Consider the following 22,547-nt stretch of genomic DNA (forward strand, 5'->3'; position numbering starts at 1 on the left):
CCCCTAGGCAAGCAGGAAACATTTTGTGATTAAAGAGACCAGAATGAAGACAGGTGGCAACCTCAAAAACTGTTTTGATATGTGACATGTGAAATTCCAACATTTTTCATCATTATTGCTTTCACTGAACACCAGAACTGTAAAGAGGGCAATGAGACTATCTTGTTCTCTTGGTCAGCCTTAGAGGCTCTCAGATTTAATTCAAAGACTAAGCAAAAGAGATTTCTATCTCTGCTAACATAATCAAACGTAATAGTAGTCTCTGCTATATATGCTTCTGTCTAGAGCTCTGCTCTCTGTAGACCTGGCATATGATGTAAAAATCTATAAATAGCTTTTATCTGAATGTAAAAATGGATTTGTATTGATATTTTGTATTTCTTCATTCACTTAAAAATTGTAGCAGGCTCCTACTAATGAAGTTCATAACATAAGTAATGCCACAACAACTCCATTTATATTTTTCCTTGGATATAGGATGAGAGAAAAGAGAAATAAAGCTTTGCATGTCCTCTAGACAGCTTTGTGACTGCAGTGTCAGACACTTGTAACCAAACCAACATAATCTTCAGCAATTGTCTTGACTGTGATTTTGTGACTGCACACTGCACAATAAATTGCAACTCATTGTTTAGCTAAGTTACACATTTGAAATACATCCCAAATGTGACCAACCAGTGTGTCAATAATGAGACTAATTGAGAATGGGGCTGTTAATTTTGCCATGGGCATTACTAGAGCTTTTTTAAGCTCAATAAGCTCTTAATAAGAGTTTTTTTAAGGTTTGAAAGTGTAATTTTCATCCCCTTTTCTACTGTCCAAGTATCAGTATTGCTGTAGTAAGGGGAGAAGCCAGAACTCTGTGTAATTAAGGACAAAGGACAGAAATAAGGAAAAATTGGATCATTTGGCATAGGCCTGAGACAGTAGGAAAAAACCTGTGTGATGCAGAGGATTTGTGGAAAGGAAAGGTGAAGTATAAAGAGAAAATTTAATCAGAGTAGGGGAATATAATTTTATTAAGTATTCATTCTCAGGCTTTGTCTGAGAGCTGCTCAGATGGAACAGTAATTATAATAACCACATGTTAATTTAATTACAGTTAACTATATGAATAAAAATTCTGTTATTTTTTACAGAGAAATCTGTATTTAAGGCAATGTAAGCAAGACAGTGAAGATATTAGTAGCCAAAACTAGTAATAATGCTGGTTCATAATGTGGTTTGACAAGATGGATAGGAAAAAAACTGTCCAATGAGCAAAGGGTTAAGATAACCAGGTGAATACAGAATTTTGAAAGCTGAGGAAGAAAAGTAAAAACATTTTGTTAGAAGTCATCAGTCAGAAGAATGAAGATGAGAGCATGGCCCTAAGAGCAGCATGTGACTGCACAATTGGATCTCAGGGAGATTGCCTCAGATTAACCACCAGACAGAGAGAGCCTATTCCCTTTTTCTGACTTTCTACAATGGTGAGACAAGTAAAACATTTTTTTGGTCACCTACTTCCACAAACTTTGTGATAATTCAAAAGGGACTATTTTACAAGGAGAAGAGAGACTAATGGCAAAAAAATTAGAAAACATTCTAGTTTTGCCATTTGAGTGCATCTGATTTTAATTAAAAGACTAACAACTGTACCAAAATTGTTAGCTCAAACTTCAGGATTACAGACTTTTTTAAAGTATTTGATTCAAAATAGTTGCTCTCTACTCTAGAAAGAAGGGAAGCCAAGGGACAAAAATTTGCCACAATCATTTCTGAATTTAGTTAATAGAGTTTAGCTGTGAAATATATACCCTGGCTTTCTGTCATCCAACCCTACAAGGATGTACATCTAACAGTGTTTGGATTAAAAAAATTAGGAAGGGTGTGCAATTAACCCTCCAGATACCTGTCTCCCAGATCTAAAGTAAAAAACACCAGTGGAGCTGGATGGTTCAGTAAGAAGAGAGTGAGCTTGCAAGCTGGAGACAAACAAGAGTTGGAATTAATTTCTGCAATTTTAGCCAGACTTGTATTAATTAATCAGTATGCCTATTAGCCATATAAAATTAATAGTTAGGCAAAAGCTAGAATCTTCTAGGGTAGCACAGTTTTCTGGTACTGTTCCTTTTATTTCTATGAAGTGAAGAAAGTTACTTCTACAGAATTGCTGAGAAAAGTGATTGGTTTATTGTTTGGGGTTTTTCCCACTTATTTGCCAGTTTTAGAGTTGCTAGGTTGTGTGTGGTTTTTAAAATCTATTAGAAAGGAATGCTTTTGAAGATGATACAAAGAATTTTATAGGACTGTTTCAGCTTGTTCAGAAGGTATCAAAAGAAGGTGTTTTCTTTTGGTCTAAATCACTAAATTTGCCTCTAAAGGAGTGAGAGCATCTAATGATCGTTACTTCAAGAACTAGATGATTAAACCAAGATACTACACAACACCAGAATCAATACTTAGGAGATTATTTTTCACAAATGAGTCCCCGTCTCTGACTTTGATCCTGAAAGGAAACCCAAAAGACAGCTTCAGTAAGCAAGGCTGGGAACTAGGATTCCTAACTTCACTGGTATTAGGAGTCATTGTCACTAATGACAGTGAGTTTCTCCCATCCTCCAACTTTAGATGAGTTCTTCCTATTCCACAGATGGCAGCTATCTCACCATTTTCTGTTCTACATGGGTTTGTCTTGTCACCTTTCCCCATGCACACCCCCTTCTACTTTATAAGACTTAACCTTATTTTCTATTATGTTGTCTAACACATTAGATTCAGAATGCTTTTTCCCCCAACTTATTTAACTTGAAGATTGTACTATTTGTTCTGGATATTTTTGGAACTCAAGTGGAACTATCTGTCTGACAGCTTGTTCATCCTTTACAAATACATCTTTTATTCAACCAAGTGACAAATGCATTTCTGTTACAGAATTGGCATTTTACTGTTCCTAAATTGCAGATTATTTCAACCCTTTGCTGGATTGTTAACATGCAATCTCTATTTACCTGTCATTGTTTTGGCCTTACTTGTTGATGATTTCTCTGCTGTTTGTATTCTAGATAGGAGTTCGAAAAGTGTTTCTTAAGTACTGGCAAGCTGACCATCTCAACGATTTGTGCCTTCAGCTTCAGAAGAAAATTATAACCTGCCAAAAAGGTAACAGTTACAGAACAAGTATTCCTGAGCTGTTGCTTTGTACACTGAGCAGAATATTGCATAGCAAAGAGATTTTCTCCACCTTGAATAGTTGCTATATTTTTATACATTTCCCTACAGATATACACAGACTTTCAAGATGATATTAGCATTGGTGATTCTTACACTTTCTGTCGGTCAAACATAATTTTATGACAAAGTCTTGAATGTAATTAAAACTTAGAAGATCTTGAATATTTTCTTTTTAGAGTGAGTTCAGTGATTTTTCAAGGCATTAATATCACCTTTACTTTCTTTTTGCATATCAAATATTGTAACAGTGATACAAAATTGGAATATTTTCAAATATATCAACACTAAAACCAAAGCTAATAAGTGAGCGTGTGTAGTTGGCCTTATTTTTCCCCTTTTCTTAATACTTTCTTATTTGACAGCTAGTTTTTTATGTTTTTATGTTTTATGTTTATTTTTCCCAAGGTCACTGACATTTTTGACATATTTTTAAAAGGGGGTACTATCACTGCCTCCTAATTTCCTGTTATTTATGCTCCATTTTCTATCAGTCCCAAATAACTGCTGAAAATATGAATATTGCTTTGTTTGAAGAAGCTTCCTTCCCACCATTCATTATTTACCTAATTGGCTGATGTCTGCAACAATTCCCATTTTCACCTATTTAAAGAAAATTAAAAATACAAAATCTTATCCTTTTTTTGTCAGACACATAATATTGCAGACTTAAGAAATATAAACCCCTTTCATTTTAATTATCTGTTCCTCACTGTAAGCATGTAGTGAAAAACAGGAAGTCAAGAGAAAACCTGAAGCAAGTGAAATCCAAATGGTAACAGTTCACAAATGAACATGGAGAATGACAGGTAACAGACACCACAGTTCAGCTGAGTTTATAACTTGGGCATGATTTTTTAATGCAAATTACCCTATTATATTTATGCATTTTGAAAAGCAATAAGAGTTTATCCTCTTCCCCTTCTTATGCTGACTTATCAAAGAAAGGAAATATTTACCTTTCAGAATCCAATTTGCAAACAGAATGCTTCAATATAACCCTACACCATAATTTAAAACATCCTCAGATATGTCCATGTTTACAGAAGTGAGAGAACAGATCACCAAAGCCTGCCTGAAGAATGAAGAAAATAGGGCCTCATGGCTCCTTACAAAATATTTTTCTTGGTTTTTCTTCTGTCCTCCTTAATTAGAGTAATTTGAAAAGTCCTTTTTGCCAAAAGTGTGTTTAAAGCTATGGCTCATCTGCATGCTTTTTATGATCTGGGAAACCTGAGAAAATCAGGAACTTGGATGAGTAAGCAGTAGGTAGACATCGATCTCGTGCCTTAGCTCATGAAAGAAACTGCCTTTTGCAAACAGAAACAATTGTAAACTTGTAGAACTAGCATTCCAAAGAGCTCTGGCAGATTTGGAATAGAATAGAGTACCAGTACATTGTTCTTATGTTATCCTAAAATTGGTATCCATATACTTTACACTGACATAGTGATGCTTAGTGAGTAATGGTGTTAGTCCCAATGCACTTCTGTCCCCTCGCCCTTTACATGCAGGGGACTTTGAAAACTAGACCTCTCCTGAAAACATATTGAATAATAGCCAAACTAGTCAATAATCACAATATAACAAAAAATAAAGCTGTTAAAAAAAACATCCAGAGGAGGGCTATGAAAATGGTGAAGGGCCTTGAGGGGAAGCTGTACGAGAAGCAGCTGAAGTCACTTGGCCTGTTTAGTCTTGAGAAGGGGAGACTGAGGGAAACCTTACAGCAGCCTACAACTTTCTCATGAGGAGGAGTAGAGGGACAGACACTGATCTCTTCTCACTGGTGACCAGTGACAGGACCCAAAAGATCATTGTGCAACTTTGAAGTTTGCTGGGCACTGGAACAGGCTCCCCAGAGAAGTGGTCACAGCACCAAGCCTAACAGAGCTCAAGAACTGTTCAGACAATGCTCACAGTTACACATGGTGTGATTCTTGGGGTGTCCTGTGCAGGGCCAAGAGTTAGACCTTGGTGATCCTTTATGGGTACTTTCCAATTCAGGATATTCTGATTCTGAATGTAATTTCTGTATCAGGCTTTAAATGTAACATCATATACCTAGATAAGAGCTTAGCTTTAAGGGGAAACAGGTCTTGCCCAAAATTCCTATCAACTCTTTTTATTTGAAATCTAACTAGCAATCCCTTCTTCTAGGTTTGGGGGGGAACCCAAAACAATGCAGACCATATAAGTTCTTCCTGGTATCCTGAAACTTTCCTTACACAAGCAAAGAAAGGGGTCAAACTAATGGGAAAGCATGTGTAGACGCACTTTTATGTAAAACTGTATATGTGAGTTTAGAGACCTCGACATATTTCTTTTCTGCAGGTATGAGAACTACATATGATGCGTTTTGACCTGAATCACTCTGAAAATTGTTTGTACTCATAGGAAGAGCAATCATGCTGAAGTTCTTCCATCAGAGCTCATGTAGATGAGGAATTAACTTGAATACATTGTACACACAATAGTTAATAAATTCCTCACATAACCCAGATCCATGGTCCACTGGAATTTTCATTATTCCAATCCTCATCCTTAGATGAACTCTAAAGTACTAGATATTTTTCTGCCCTGTGGGTGCTAACCTCAATTATTTTAATTTTCATAATGAGAATTATTTTAGATCTACATAAATGAGGATCAAATTCATAAGGCAATCATAGTACCCAAAAGTTGTAGATGAAACTAAGCAGTAAAAGTCTAGGATCTGAGAGTTTCATTTCACAGAAGTTTTTTAGGTTATAAAATTGTTCTGTGTTTAACCGAAAATAAAATCTTTCAAATGTTCTCATAGAGAAGGAAGTGTGGAGAAATATCTATCACTTAATGAAAAACCTGAATTACTCAGTTCATGAAAATATGTGCAAAGGAGGGATGTCTATCTGGCAACCCTTCCTAATAAAGCTTTGTTGAATGTTTCTCCTTCATTTTGATGAAAGTACATAATCCAGAGTAGCTGTATAGTCTCTAAATGTTGCAATTAGCTCTGCTGGATCTCATTTTACTGGACCATTCTAGCAGAGTACGCTAAGATGCTCATTCATGCCTGCTAACAATCCTATCAGAGAACTGATCTCTTAATTTCTTTATTTTAACCATCCTTGATGGTGTTGCCAATCTTTTATTTTGTTTGATTTTTTGTCAAGTTAAAAACACACACAGACACACAGACTCTTGTAAAAATGTTACTTTAAAATACAGATTTTTTTTTTCCCAAAGTCACCCAGGACTTGATGCTTATTTTTGCTCTGCAGAAGTTAGGTTTAATAAGAATATTTTAGCAAGAAAGCATTTTTTTATTATTAAGCTCTCTCAAAAATATTATATTCATGAGCAGTGAACTCTGATAATATTCTATGCATGTATTCATTCTTTTTGCAACAGTAACCCTTAGATTCAGACTCAGTAACATCTTTATTATGAATACTCTCATAAAATTGTCAACAATAACTGTACTATTAATTTCCCTTTCAAGTAAATTGGGTATGTGCATTAATGTTTCAGAGTTTAAAGAAGTCAGATTTTATGGAATATAATTAAAGGCTTTGATTGGTTGTGATTATAAAAGTGTAAACCTTCAAATCTGTCTATCATAAATTATTATTAGAAATTATTTCAAGTTATCTGAATTTGAAGGTTTTCAAACCCAGTGAATTTTGGATAGAAGCACTATTAGTATGTTAACATTAGCCTTTCTTACATCTTGTCAGCTGGGCACTGAGCATCTCTACAAAAGAGAATGTAGAGTGTCTAAACGAGGCATTTTTAGTGTCTAAAGAAGGCACTAGAAGATGATAGAAAGTACCTTACATTGCCCTATGCTATAGCTGTTTATTTTATTGAATAACATTTTATATTTTATATAATTATATTTTTCTCTGTTGACATTTTTCCTTTAGATTATTCCAACTTGACTCTTCATCATTTAATGTTGGTCTGCAGTAATACTAAATCTGAAATTTGTCTATGTTGTTGTAAATACCTAATTCATTTTAACTTTTTTATCCTCCAATCAGAATTCTTGGTATCTTCCCGCAAACTCAAATAAACATCTTACCCAGGCTTTTGTCTGCTAACTTCACGGATGAAAATCTTTCAATTGAACAGAAAGAGAGAAACCATAAGAAGCAGTGATTAAGTTTGACCCGGTTTTGATTCATGTAAATTGATGAAAACCAAGAGTATTTAAGGCAACAGACAAGTAATTCTAAAACAAGTTCTTCCCTGTGAGATAACCCAGCAGTGGTTCTACATCTGGAAGGAAACGTGGATCTTAAAAAAAAAACCACCCACACAAACACAGTACTTTCAGTTAGCATATTTCTGCCTTCTAAGCCAAAACATAGGTTCGGAGAATATTGACACTACCTGTTGCAGATGCTGGGATTAAAATGGTGCCCAATTTATTATGGCCACAGAGGCCCCTGCACCATGTGTTTCTGATCAACTGTACTTCAGGATACTGGGTGGTATTTGGGTAGGATTTGTTGTAATGAATGTACTTACATAGGGAAATGCTACAGAAAGCTATTATAGGAGATGCACTAAAATCTTTTCCCAGCATAAAGCTGACAAAGAGTGTGAATAAAAAGTGTAATAGATAAATGGAGCTGATGCAATGTAGATGAAAACTTCTACCTGAAAAATGCAGATATGATGTGACAGATACATTTGATAAATTTGCATTAAATTAATCTAATTGTTTTAGCTGAAAGGAAATGAGCAGCAAAAGGTCTTTAAGTCAAACAAAAAAATCTTATGTTGGTTGTGATTTTGATGAGGTATTAGGTACATTGAAACACTTAAACCATTTTTTAAAGCTGACCAACAGCAATCATTTAATTCCTACAGCATTCACTGCAATTAATTTATCCAGGCTTTTATTTTGAAACAAACTATCTTTTGGCCTTTGCAAATGTATGCTTTCACAATCTGTAGTATACTTCAATGTATACATTTTACCTTATGCATATGTAAGATGTATACATTTTATTACATCTATGTTGTAATGTAATAAAAAATAGCATTCAGTGAAAATAAACATTTTGAGTTCTGATAACTCACATTTAGTAACTTACTGTCACTACTTTGCTTTAAGCACTGTCAGTAGAAAACAGAAAGAGCTCAATTTTACTATGTTATTTATATGCCATTAGATTTCTTTCCTAATTTGTATAAGATATTGACTGAACTTGGCTTGCTCATGTTTACAGCAGAACACACAGTGATATTAAGTTAATTCCCCAATTAGCTGTCTTTCACTGGTCCATATTTTCTCCTTCCACTATGGTAGTTGTAAGAGGATTTCTAGCTCGCCGGCACTTGCTACAGAAGAGGAGCATCAAACAGCAAGAGGTCACCTCAATCAAAAGCTTCTTGCAGAATGCTGAGGATATGGGATTGAAAACATATGATGACTTGGTGATTCAAAATGCCTCTGACATTGCTCGGGAAAATGACCGGCTCCGCAACGAGATGAACGCTGCTTACCACAGGGAAAAGGGAGAGGCGAGAAACAGGCCAGAAGAAGGCCAGAAAAGGTAAGATGAGAAACACCTGCTGAGAAGAACTAATGAGTCTCTTCAGTTTTTGTGAATTCCTTCCCTGCTTAGAAAACAATAGAAATAATAGAAGGATTGTAAGAGGATTCTCAAATATGTGCTCATCTCAAATCAATATTAGGTCATATTTTTTCTCTGTATATCAGGTAATTAATTCTAGAAAATTAAGGAGACTACCATATCCTATTCAGGGGGCACTGAGCTTAGAGGAATTTATTCAAGTCTCTGAAACACTTATTTTTTACAGAAATAATTCTAATTCTGTGATAAATAGATTATGGTTTAACTTCATCAGACCAAACAAGCCAAAGAAAAATTCCTCTGACATACAATACCAACACTGAGAAATTGCCAAGGTAATGAAAAACAGCTAGGAAAGTGTTAAAATACAGTAAAGTCTAGACTAATAGAAATTGCCAAGGTAATGAAAAACAGCTAGGAAAGTGTTAAAATACAGTAAAGTCTAGACTAATAGATCCTGATTTCTCACTGAAACAAGTAGGTTGTTTGTGAGGAAGATGCTTTTATTTAAAAATGGAAAAATGTTTTTGTTTTTTTTTTAACTCACGTCAGAATTTTCAGGAGTATCTATTTTACAAATCCAGTAAATGCTGGAGAGCCATTCTCTAGGAACTGAGTCTCTGATTTCTCTCTTAGACAGCTGAGTGGGCAGAGTTAGCATTTGCAGTTAATCGGTGTGTGTGAATAGAAAGAATGAGTCCATAACTTGCTGGACATAGAAATGTTTATTTTTCCATAGGAACTTAATTTTCATCCAGAACAACTCCCTTTGCTATCATTGTTTTTGTCAGTGACTTTAATAAAAGTGAAAATGGCAGTGCATCTGCTTAATTAGCTTCAAATATCCCAGTGATTACATATTGGAGGAAATGCCTTTGTAGGAAAGACTGTAATTAAACATTACAGCGAAAACAAATTATCCACTGAGCACCATGCTTTCATCTTATGCTATTTCATTTGCTACACGGGCAGCTGGCTATATCCTGTGCATGAATTTCAGCTCTGCTGGTGATTTGCCATGCAGAAATACTATTTAAAAAGACAAGTGCTAGGGGATTTGTTTGAAAAATGGCAGTATGGACATCTTCTATCTATTACATTGCTGCTCTAAGTTAAAAGGGTCTCCATGTTTTGATTCTTGGTGGAATAAAATGTTTGAAGAATTTTTGTTTAAAATCGATTTGTCAGGAGCAGCTGGAAGGTTATTTCTCAATATGTATTCAAATAACAAAGAAAAAAAAAGGGAGAAATTGAAAAACTGAATTGTAATTGAAACAACTAAACATAACATCATAATAATAAAATTATTATTAAAAGTAATAATTAATAATTAAGTTTAAACTGGAAGATATAGCGATATCTGCGTGGAATTGCTCAAGCAGCCAATGTCGCTGGTTAGAAACGTCATCTAATATTTTAAAGATTTGCAATATCTAAATAGAATTTATAGTTGTCTTTTTAGAAAATAATTATAAAACTCAGCATTTGCTGCCTCAGTAACTTTCTATTAAAATGGATTTCCCAGAAATTATCATTCAGATTAAAAACCCAGCTTTTGATTGTGTGTAGCAATCAAAGTGTGAACAATTCATTCAGTGAATGTCTGGTCAACAACATGAGACTGCTTAAGCAAGGCTGCATTTGTGTAAAAAAGGGCCGGTGTCCTGATTTATCATGAAACAGGAAATGGAAGAAAGCTAGCAGCTTGATCTGGATTTGTTTGTCAGAAGATTACTACCCACATCCCCTTGACACAGCAGGGGAGTTGTGAGATTGTTTACCAAAAATCTGTTGTTACATTTGCATGAACAGGTTCATTGTTATTGCTTGAATAATGCATCTGGGCCTCTTTTCTGTGTTTTCAGAGCTGAAGACAAGGGTGGGAAGGTCTCTGAGGACAGCTTTGCCGGCTGTCGAACGTCTAAGCACTTTCACTCCAGCTCCGTCCCTGTCCCCATGGCAGTGGATGGCTTGGTACATTCTGCAGCTGGGTCATCCATCAGATCCCCCTCCCTGCACTCAGTTTTCAGCATGGACGACAGCAATAGCCTGCCATCACCAAGGAAACAGCCTCCTCCCAAACCAAAGAGGGACCCCAACACACGACTGAGTGCCTCCTACGAGGCTGTCAGTGCTTGCTTGTCAGCAGCTTCTAAGGAAACCGCTAATGAAGGTTAGACATAAAGGCAGAGAAAGTCGCAAATGTGACTCTGAGTTATTGATTTATTCTTCTCACTTTGATCCTTTTTAAACACAGTCAAATGCCTTTGAGAGGTCCTGCTTCCTTGAAATATTTCAGTGGCAGTAAATGAAATTAGCCAATTTGTCATTTATTCCCAAATCAGCAAATAATACACATGTGTTCTAATTGCCCAGTTTGACAAAATCAAAACCTATTTGTAGAAATCTCTCTAGAAACTAGTAATGTGTCAACATGAGCTGTTCTACCCCACTGACAATTTTATTTCACCTTTTAAAGTGTTAGAATATCTTGCATCACTAAAACAGAATGCTCGAATCTTGAATTTCATTGGCATAACATTAAACTTTCTCCTACATTGTCTCTAAGCTCACATGAATAACTTACCCATTCAGTGTTTGTTTGTTTGGGGGTTTTTTTGCCATAATTTGTTTACAGTGATTTTTGTCTAGAAGGAAAGTGTTGCAAGTGTCCCAAAATGTCTCAGTGCATTACAGTGCACATAGCATGGTTTTGAGTTCACTTGTTTTATTCTCCTTTACCTTTGAAACGAATGGGTGGAAGATGATGGAATGGAATGCATTCTGCTTTCCTTGATAAGCCTGACTTGTCATGTTTTGTGTAAATTATCCTCAAGGTTTATCAAGGAAGATCCTGCAGGTTGGGTTTAAAGTTCTCTATAACTCACTAGTCCTTCATACAATGGATAGAAATCTTTGCAGCTCCTTCTCTCAAAATAATTGCTGTTCTCATGTCCAGTTCATTAGGTGAGCGTCCATTTTTCTTAACCTCTTCCTTGCCCATTCAAGCTCTTTGTAAGGAGACATAAACTACACCCAATATACTTTTAGACTAGTATGGTTTAATGACATCTGTAGTAATTTAATCTTTCTGTATCCAAATCTGCAAGAGATTTAACCAAGAAGTTCTAGCAGAGGTGTTTTTTTAAAGAACAAAAATTTATATATGTATGTGTGGTCTTAACAATAATGCTTACATATACTCGCATAATAATTTTGGAGTTCTTATATGTATGAAACAATAGGGCAAGTTTCTCTGCTATAAACTCATTTTCCAAGAATTATATCAGTTTTGTATCTTTTTCCAAAATCACCTTTGATTTATACCATCTAATTTTGATCTTGAAAGACCTATACTAGTCTCTTCACTCTCTAGTCTCTTCACTCCATACATGCCTGGAGGCTATAAAGAGACATCTAGTTTAGTTAAATGTATACTCACTTGGGGATTTGCCCTTAGGCTATGGGACTCCCTAAAGTTATAAATTATTTCCACACCTGCAGTACCAAAGACGAGAGGGTCATAATATCATCCTATAATTAGAGATTTAGAGATATTACATAAAAGAGGGGTATTTCAATTACTGGCAATCACATATGTGTCAAAGTAGCACTGTGGTGACTCCTAGTTGAAAGCATGCCTCTCTCCCTTGGAGCAACAGGAGAAACAAGCACATATTTCCATGTGTTACAGACCTTGCAGTGTACTTTTGAATTCAAAATATACTTTCTCAGGTGTGAGTTCTCATCTTTTAGTGGCAGTAGAGATTACCAAAACAAATTATATGCCCAGGTAGCAAAGGCCTGTGGTTGGGTAGCTGAAAATTCTGCATTTTATTCCTAGAAGTATTTATGCTTTTGCTTGGAGTCTTGTGTTTATGACTGCTGCTTATTATAGAACTAAATGGACAACATTTGAAGGCTAAAGTACTAGACCAGTGTAAGAAAAAACTGACTTTAACTTGGTAATAACACAGACCTTTTTCACTTTCCTAGTACTGACCCGTCCCAGACCACACAGTGATGACTATAGTACCATGAAAAAGATACCTCCCAGAAAACCAAAGCGAAGTCCAAATACAAAACTTAGTGGCTCTTATGAAGAAATACCTGGCCAAAAGCCTGGGGATGTAAAAAAAGCAAGCACAGTAGTTAAACCAGGTGTCTATGACACTGTGACAGTACAGAGAGCAGCTTCTACTGATGGACCACAACACGGTGTTCTGAATCTCTTTATGTCACAAGAAGAGGAGGAAAATGAGCCTGTCTATATTGAAATGGTAGGGAATGCAGTGAAAAGCAGTTCTGCTGAAGCAGAGAGTCCAGAACAAGGAGAGTCTGTATATGAAGAAATGAAGTATTTTCTACCAGAAGAAGGAAGCAATGGTAATGGAATAATTCCAGTAGTGACTGGATCTCCTCCTCTGTTGTTTGAAAGCAAAAAAAATATTAACATTGAAGATGGAACATTGGATGGAAACAGTCAAGCAGCTTTGATCTATAAAGACTCATGTGACATTCCAGCCCCTTTCCCTAACTTGCTCCCCCACAGACCACCACTTCTTGTTTTCCCTCCAACCCCTGTCACATGTTCACCTGCTTCTGATGAATCACCTTTAACACCACTGGAGGTCAAAAAGCTTCCTGTTTTGGAAACCAACCTAAAATATCCTGTGCAGTCAGAAAGTTCAAGTCCATTATCACCCCAGTACTCCAAAGGCCAGAAAGGGGAGAATGAAAGACCAGTATCTCCAGGCTTGATTGTGTTCAGTGTTTCCACCAAAGTAACTCCTCCTTCCACACCACCTCCTCCACTGCCACCACCACCTCCTCCTGTACCACCTCCTGCTTCCTACCGGGCTTCCACACATTTTGCATCTCCTCCAGAGACTTGTGCTAGTTTTCTGATTAATGCAGGGAAAACAGGTACAAATTCAGATCTGTCAAAAGTACCTCAGAGAACCAATCCTGCTCAGCTTGGATGCTCATCTTCTCCATTCTCCAAACTGCCTTACTCTCCAAAGGTGGCAAGAGCGGATCACAGGAAATTGAACTCAAATTCATCGTCTTCATTTCCATACAGCCCTACAAACTCAAGGTCATTGACCAGTCCCCTTGATGAGTTAACTAGCTTGTTCAACTCAGGAAGGAGCGTGTTACGAAAATCTGCAGCAGGACGTAAGATCAGGGAGCCAGAAGGTAAGTTTGTTCTCTCTGTTTCAGTATTGTGTATTTTTTCTGCATCAAAACTTTCTTACCTTGGAAACTGATAAAGTGGGCAAAAAATGCCGAATGAAAACCTTGATTGGTTTATGGTTTTTTTAAAGGTCTGTTGTAGTCATAAGAAACACATATAGAATATAAATGACATATAAAAGCTATATGTCTTCAGGTTTTGTCTGAGATATCAACTTTTCTTCTACCAAAATGTTTGTATGACACAAGTTTAAATGTTCTTTTAACATTCCAGCTGTCTCAGTAAAATAAACACAGATGTTTCACACATTGTGTGAAAAACGAGTTTAGGTTATCAAAATATAAAAATACTTTGAATTAAATATATTACTAGGTGGCTGGTAGATGTGCTTTACTTTGAAGACTGTCTTTTAAAGTTTGATCATTTCATTTCCCTGAAATTCTGAATTTGGGGGTACAGTTTTTATTATTCCCCTAAATAATGCTTGGATGGAGAGTCATGCAGTGAACAATATTTAAAAAAATTAAACTAAATCCTAGTTCTGCATCTCAATAACAAAACTGACTCCAATATTTTGGAGTACTTGAATCCATTACTTTTCTGATTTAAAAAAAAAAAAAGTTTCCTATTGAAAATATTCGGCACACTTTATATAGAAATTTCTCCCCATAGTAATATCTCCTAAATACAAAATTTTGTGAATTTAATGTTTAGAGTGAGAAAATCTCTAGACTGTTTCTCTGCTTCTTCGCTTCTATCTGTCCAAACAGCTTGTCTTAATCAAGAACTGTGTGCAGCACATTCAAAATAAGCAATACATAATCATGGAATTACTTAGGTTTGAAAAGAACATTAAGATCATTGAGTCCAGCTGCAAAACTCTTTCCATGATTTCAACTAATCATAGTTTTCCAGCTGCACAGTTTCCAGCTCCTCCTGTTTGTTGCCCATGCTACATGCCTTGGTGTGGATGAACTTCCAATGGCCTATTGATGTCCCACCTCTTTGGGAAGAATCCAAGTCATACTTTTGAAATACAAAGCAATCCTGTAGAGAACAGGATGGATTCTCTTATTATTCATTGCTCATTTTCTTAAGTACCTACTGCTCCACTGACTTTAGTATCATATCCTAATTTATACAGCTGTACTATAACAGGAGCAGGTGCTTGTTCTTGCTCTGCATACGTGTATGTGTGTCTGCCACCCTACGTCTCTATTCCTAAGAACCTTGGCAGCGTTCAGCCAAAATTGTTTTCGACCAAACACAACAAGGAGATAAAGGTCTCAAAATTAACTGAGTTTCTACAAGCTTTGTGAAAGTTAGTGTCTAGGTGGAGACAAGAGATGTTCAGCTATCAGAGGAACTATGGTGGGCAGACCCCTTGTGAGTCCTCCAGACCCTGAAAAAACTTTAGCTGGACCTTGCTTGTTCTTGTATGACGAATTCAATTCTGTATGTTGAATGAGCTATGAACTGAGACTTCATCAGTTCTCAACCCCAAGAGAATGGTTTTTTTCTTATGCTAAGTGTTCGAATTGATGAAATTGGTAAAGGAGATATTACAGTCGTTCTGCTTGCTTTGACAAAATTACTCAATAACATTCACTGTCTATAAATATATGTAGGATATTTTCTGTGGGTTTTTGATGCTTTTGTGGTTGATTTTGTTTGGTTGGTTGGTTGGTTTTTTAAATTGGGTGTGTTGTTTTATCATATAGTTTATAAATTTTTATCTGCTGGGAAGTTACTATTAATGTTAGTTCTTTGTATGCATCTTCTCAAGTTTCTTTCAATATACCTAGTGAGAAAGTGTTGTAAACCACTCCAACCAGGTCAAGAATAAATAACCTTTACCTTAAAAGTTGCTTTGGAATGGAAGATTTTTGCAAATGCAATCAACTAAATGTGACCAAGATAGAGTTCAGCTTGGGTCTCATGTGGGTTGAAGCTAGTGCATTAACAGAGGGTACCATAAAAAAACCTCTAAATTTACCTTTCACATGGAAAATGTACTTCTAAATATTTCATCAAGGGAGCAGTAAGTATGAAAGATCAAAGTTCAAGAAAGATATACGATAAAAAACCTGAATCAATATTTTATGAGCTAGGAAGCTACTGTATACTAAGTGCAATTGCATACAAATAGTTCAATGATAAGTAGATGGATTGAAAGTAGCTAAGAAATACAAGTGAAAATATGTGTGTGTTTTTAAAATTTGCCTTTTTCATGTATTTCAAGTGTTCATCTATTTTCTAGGGTAACAGCTGGCAAAAATTTATTTTACCTTTCATGCAAAGTAATAAGATGGCAGTCATCAGAGCTGACTCCCTACAAGTTGTGTAAAACTAGAAGTTGTCATGTGCTACTTCTGATATTTTTATCACCTCTTGCCTAATGCATATTAAGTTCCTTAAAGACTCCTCCTTTTCTTTTTATCATTTTTAGTATTTTATTTATTGGCAATGATATGATGGAAAAAAAACCCTCAATAGAATTTCATGAAAGTTGAAGACGTGGCCTAGAACAGCACTCTAAAATGTGCAGTTTCCTTTATTTTCAGAAGTTATAACCCATCAACAATTTTAACTAAAACGAGAAAGTAAAATTCTGGGCCATTTTGAAGTAATGGAGAATTAACTATGGGAATCAGGGAGTTTCTGTATGGGATCATCAGCCTTGGAGATGAAAGCCTCCTTGCCAATATAAGAGCAATAGAGACAGATCCCCTAGCATGCCTCCCTCTCACCTGGAGGAGTAATTTCAAGGCCTGAGAATACTTATGTCCTTTTGGCTCCTGACCTCTTTGTGAGAAAAGCTCATCCAGAATTACAGTAGAACACATTGGTGGTTTTCTGATGTGCCGAAGAGTTATTGTGAACTGGACTGAGAGCGTTGTCTTTCAGAAGGGCAACAACAAAAAAAAAAAAAAAAAAAATCAAATGGCAAAAACTTTCTTTTCTTGGTGGTTGAGCCTGGCCTTTTTTTTAATACAACACTAGCCCCTGCTGGTTCAAACAATGATCCGGATCATATAGTATGCAATTTCATTCAAAATACTTCACATGTAACAAGAGAAGTTTTTTGCCCTACAAAGCTGTAAGAGGTGAGAAACTAGATAAGGTGATTTCTCGAAGGTTGGGAAAAGTTGTCATTGAAACTGCAGCTGTATTGTTATTCAGGGATTTGTTTTTACCCCTTATAAAATGAGACTCGAGGGTAGATAAATGATAATATACACACACACAAATCTTTTCTGTTCTCTGTGATTTCTGGAAGTGAAACTTTAGTTTGCAAGACAGACTGAAAGTGAATGGTCATGTGCAGAGCCCCTACTCAAATAGACAGGACCTGACATTTGGAAGTAGACCTCATGAAACCGAATTCAATCCTTTAATCACAAAACAGCACTCCTTAGCAGGATATCCAAATATTTTTGACTATTCAACATATAAGACAATCCTTATATAAGAAAGAGACAATTACATGTTTAAACATTTCATATTAAATATTTATGAGCAAGGACAGAATTTTCTGTTCCTCAGTGTGGAGGAATGATACTCAGATTTTGCTAGGTCGTGATGTTATTTCTCTTAATTGGTACAGTTGATATTAAATTATTCTATGCAAATCATTTTACCTTCAGAACAAAAGGTAGAATAAATCTTAACCAATCACCCATGCTTAGATTGGCAGAGTGAGTATTTGTGTGGATTTTGAAGGGAAAAGAGCAAAGTATGCTCCTTCCAAGGTGATAAAATTTTACCTTAACCTGGGTGAATTTCTTACCATTAGTCTATTGAGAGGAAGGCACAATGTTTTCTCTTTTTCCCACTTGTTGAGAAAAAATTTACATAGATACTTAACTTCTGTGTCTCAGAAAAAGAAAATACACAAGTTTGCAACCCCACGTCTGGGTGCCTAAGAAGAAAAATTAGGAAGACATTTCCTTTATATATGTAACCAATGTATAGGCATCAAGTTTTCTGAAATACTGTTAGCGTTTCAGTACGAGTAAATATGTATATTAAAGGGCTACCCATTCTTCAGTGACCTATTCCTTTCAAAATGGTTTGGTAACGACAGAAAAGGTGTGAAAACTTTAGATTGTTAACAGTTTATTGTTATCAATACTGTTATTGTTTGTCCAGTATCCTTGACATCCATTCACTATGTGAATCCTTTCTTCACTTACTTCCTAAGTGACATATTTTCAATATGATATTCATATCAGTGTCTTATTCCACATTCTCCAGTTTAAGCATTGAAAGTCACAGAAAGATAGCTACAAATGACAAATAAAACAGATATTTAGATGTACCTTGGGACTAAAGCTTGCCAAATACCCTCTATTGAGATTGACTCCAACTTGGAGAACAACAAAATGTAATGTATATGTATGAAAAGTACTGTCCTGTCAAAGGCAGGTATCCCTTTGATAGTTAGTAAGTAATTTTCCCTTATCATCAGGTAGAGCAAGCTATTGTGCACCTATAACGTCTCAACTGTGGATTGCAAATTAAATCCCTACTTGTGCTTCTGTAATGAAATCCCAGGCCTTTTCCCTCTAAGCAACTCAGCTTTTTGTCTTAAGCAACTTAATAAAGATAATTATCATATCTCCATCTCCTTCATATTTTTACAATGAAATAGATCTACTTTCTTTGTGGCAAAATCTAAAAACTTAGAAACCATGAGTAATATAAAAAGCTGTGTTTTCAACTTTTATCTTTTACCTGTAAATGCTGGAGGAATGATTGTATAAGGCATCAAATTTCTACATCTTTAAAGTAAAATTCTCAAATCATTAAAACTTAGTCAATTAAGGTTCATCACACTTCTCAGAAAGAGATTAATATCTTTTTACATAATTGCCTTAATTAATAGGGATTGAGGGTGACTTTTTGTGACTAATTTTCAGATCAAATCTCTAAACACGAGAGAGTCATCAACCTCTGATAGAATATGTGGAGTTGGAAGGGACCTATCAGGATCATCAAGTCTGATTCCAGGCCCTGTGCAGGACACTGCAAGAATCACACCATGTGCCTGAGACTGTTGTCCAACCACTCAAAGTAAAAACAGGCTTGGTGCTATGACCACTTCCCTGGAAAGCCTGTTCCAGTGCCCATCCACCCCCTGGGTGAGAAATCTTTTCCTGATACACAATCCCCTCCCTTGCCCAGCTGCCCATGCTGTCCCTGATGCTCCTCAGAACAGGGTTGTCCCTCCTGGCTGCCAGGGCACTTCTGGCTCAAGTTCAACTTGCCATCGACCAGGACCTCCAGGTTCCTTTCTGTGGCACTGCTTTGCAGCTTCTTGTTCCCCAGTCTGTCCATACATCCAGGGTTTTACCATCCCAGGTGAAGAATACAACACTTGTTAAACTTCATAGAATTGTTGAATGTCCATCTCTCTTCAGGGCCTCTCTGCCCTCAATGGAGTCAACAGCTCTTGCCAGTTTAGCATCATTGCAAACTTGCACTTTCACTACGGACTACTTGCAACTCTCAATCTGAATCTCTTGCTGTAGGTGCAGAAAAGTGGGAAGAAACATTGGTAGTAAGAGTTCAGCGTGACTCATTACAAAAATGCCCCTTCCTGGCTAGCCACAGATGCCCTATAGAGAAAATTATACAGGAGTAGACAGAACTGCTGGCAATACAGTTGTCATTCAGCCCATGATAGGTGGTTTTTCTGAGGAAATAATTACGGTTTCTATTATTGCAGCAGAAAAAGGTTAGAAGAGTCTAAAGAAAGTATACTCAATTCCTATTTTCAGAATATCTATGTAGCCTGCACAGCCTGAAAGATACCACCTTAATCTACAGTCTTCTCCTGATCTATAAGTCTGCCATTATCTGGATAATGTATCAGAAAAGACCTGTTGTTTCTGGATAAACACAATGTACCTAGAATAATTTTCCATTTCAGAATGGAAAACTGAAAATGTCTGAAAGCTAGTATATTTTACTGTTGAAGACTGTTCTGGGTTTCTGTTATGACTTTTTTTTTCACTAAAGTATTTCAATTTCTGATTTACTTCACTGTTTGTTGTTACAGCCTAAAACCTTGTAATATGGAATTTGCTTTGGTTATCTGTTACAACATGTGAAAGAGGCTTTGTGTGTGATTACCATAAATAAATTTAACCCAAAGATTATTAGAAGAACAAATCAAGTCTAATTTTCAGGTGAAAAAAAATTAATTCTCATAAAAATTCATATTTATTTTGCATTTTATATGCTTGTATTGAAAATAAAATCAGATCTTTATGCCTCTTCCTTTCATTTCCAAAAGCTGTATTAATGAAATAGAGGTTGAAGGAGACTATGGAGCCCCAAGATCACAGAGGAAAATATAATTTCATTTTTGGTTTCCAACAACCTTACACTGTAACTATCTATGGCTACTAAAAAGGGATCCTAGAGCAGGCAGCACCTTGGTCTGACCCACTGCAGGCTCTCTCATATTCCTACCAAGTCACTGCTGAGGAGGAGGAGCACTGAGGAAAAGTAATTGCACTGACTTTTCTGTTCCTTTGATATGGTCTGTTTCTGAGAACTGCGGGCATTTCTTTTAAATTAATGACTGTTTTGTATCCTCTCCGTTGAGCTGGTTTTACTTTGTATCTCCTTCATCCTGTCTGATACTTGAGTATAATAACTACACCATACTGGTTCATATTAGTGCATTTCAAACCCAAAGTTTTTAATAATATCCCACTTTTAATTGTGACTTAGATAATTCAGGTAGACATTTACAGAATTTTTATTTCCACAGCAATTGCTTTTCTTCAACATCTCATGTGACATCATGGTTCCAAATTCAGATTCAGAATGATTTAGAAAGCTGTCTCTTTACTAACACTGTTATGGGCTTCTTTAAATAGTAAGAATTTTATTTGTAATTCACAATGCAGAACCACAAATTATTTTGTTTAGGAACCACTACATCATTAATTGTAAACCAACTGTGAGAAATTGGCCATATCTAAGAGAAAAAAAATTATTTGTGCCATCGTGTTCCTGATACCAAAGAAGAATATGGGTATTTGACAGTAAATGTCACGTCACTTCATTTTACAGGAATTCCAGCATTTGAAACATAATGAAGAATGAAATATGGACATACATTTTAGTGAAGGTCTCTAATTAAATTCTCAGCTTGAGTGAGAAATCTCTTCAGATGTTTTTAACTTCTTTACATCCATCTCAGCATCAAATTATCTTTTGTGAAGAACCTCAGTAGAGAACAATAATTCCATTTCACAGAATATGTCAAGATTGTGACATTTATATTTGTTTTAGGCTGAAATGAAAATCAAGCTTTCCAAAATTCTGTGCGGAAGTAAATATCCTTTCACGTCCAGACTCTCAAAAGTGTTTGTAAAGTACTGAAATGGTCTGCCTCAAAGATGGCAAAAATGCTTCTTACTGCAGTAAAGTAAAATGCTTCTTACTGAAAATGTTAGCAACTAAATGTGTTGACCTTTTTTTTAGACCTAGATAAGTTCAATAGTAGTCATTTCAAGACTGGTCAGGTTGACATTTAGGAGTATGACTGTCTTATAAACAAGCCAAGCTACTTCTAAACTCCTTAGCTCAGGTATCCAAGACCTGTGCAAACTCCAGCTCCTCAGTGATGACCCAAAGTTATTGGCAGGATTCTTGCAGCTCATCATGAAACTGCAGCTCTATAGACCTGGATGTGTGGATTATGTTCCAGTTCCAGCACTGGAATTTTTTGGGGCTGGATGGAGAAGCAAGAGAAGACAATTTAAAAGAGACTGATAAAAAGACTTGATCATAAATGTGAGGGTACCCTGACCCTCCTACTCTCTCCTCACTGCTACACTCTGCCTTCTTCCTGGCACCACTAGTGCATTGGAAAATACAGGAACCTTAAGTTCAGTGCTCTTTTGGCTTGAGTTTTCGTCTCTTAAAATGAAAGGCATGCAAACTAGTTTTATCCTTTGTGTGGTGAAAATTTTAAAACAAAAATACCTTATTAAATTAGGCCTGAGGTTTTACATTTCATTATTTCTCTTAGCTCTTTCTTTAGGGGCTGGTTGCAGAACAATTCTGACGTACTAGTAGCATTTAGTGACAGTTGTTAGCCACTGATTATCTGTATTTGTGCACAGTATGGATGTTTATCACACTGCTTCTGTGATAGCCATATGTTCTTGCTTTGAGGTTAATGATAATGTCATTGACCACCAGTCTATTCTTTCAAAATGAACTTAAAAACAAACTAAATAGATATCTAAATTCATTTTTTTCTTCGAAGCTCACTTGGAAAGCAAAATATGAATGTTGTCTGAGAAGTTTTTCAGAACAGCTGTCCCTGTTTGGTGGGCAGGATTACAGTACAGGTGAATCAGAAATTTTCCTTGGATCACTCCTCAGGATCTGCTCAAACAATTTATCTGCTCAGTGCAGTCACTTATGCCAAGACTTCAGTGCTGCAATCATTGCCAGAGCTGGTATGAGATATCCTGAAAAATATCTGTAGAAGCATTCTGGGAGCAGTAAATAGAACT

General features: G+C 36.1%; 1 protein-coding gene and 1 long non-coding RNA gene across 10 annotated transcripts in view; one reads left to right on the forward strand and one right to left on the reverse strand.

The window, feature by feature from the left end:
- MYO16 (myosin XVI) overlaps positions 1-22,547 on the forward strand; it is a 366,678-nt gene that overhangs the window by 306,417 nt on the left and 37,714 nt on the right. For 7 of the 8 annotated variants that reach the window (XM_068180129.1, XM_068180127.1, XM_068180124.1 and 4 more), the window contains 4 exons: positions 3,048-3,144; positions 8,516-8,762; positions 10,670-10,977; positions 12,801-14,003. In XM_068180129.1, the coding sequence (XP_068036230.1) occupies positions 3,048-3,144; positions 8,516-8,762; positions 10,670-10,977; positions 12,801-14,003 (1,855 nt within the window). Of the gene's footprint in view, positions 1-3,047; positions 3,145-8,515; positions 8,763-10,669; positions 10,983-12,800; positions 14,004-22,547 lie in introns of those variants that run through there. The other variant, XM_068180130.1, reaches the window with a different exon arrangement.
- The window catches only part of LOC137468410 (uncharacterized), a 77,246-nt gene that overhangs the window by 44,809 nt on the left and 9,890 nt on the right, over positions 1-22,547 (reverse strand). The window lies entirely within an intron of this gene.

The sequence above is a fragment of the Anomalospiza imberbis genome, chromosome 2, assembly GCF_031753505.1.
Source record: "Anomalospiza imberbis isolate Cuckoo-Finch-1a 21T00152 chromosome 2, ASM3175350v1, whole genome shotgun sequence".
In the NCBI taxonomy this organism is placed as follows: Eukaryota; Metazoa; Chordata; class Aves; order Passeriformes; family Viduidae; genus Anomalospiza; species Anomalospiza imberbis.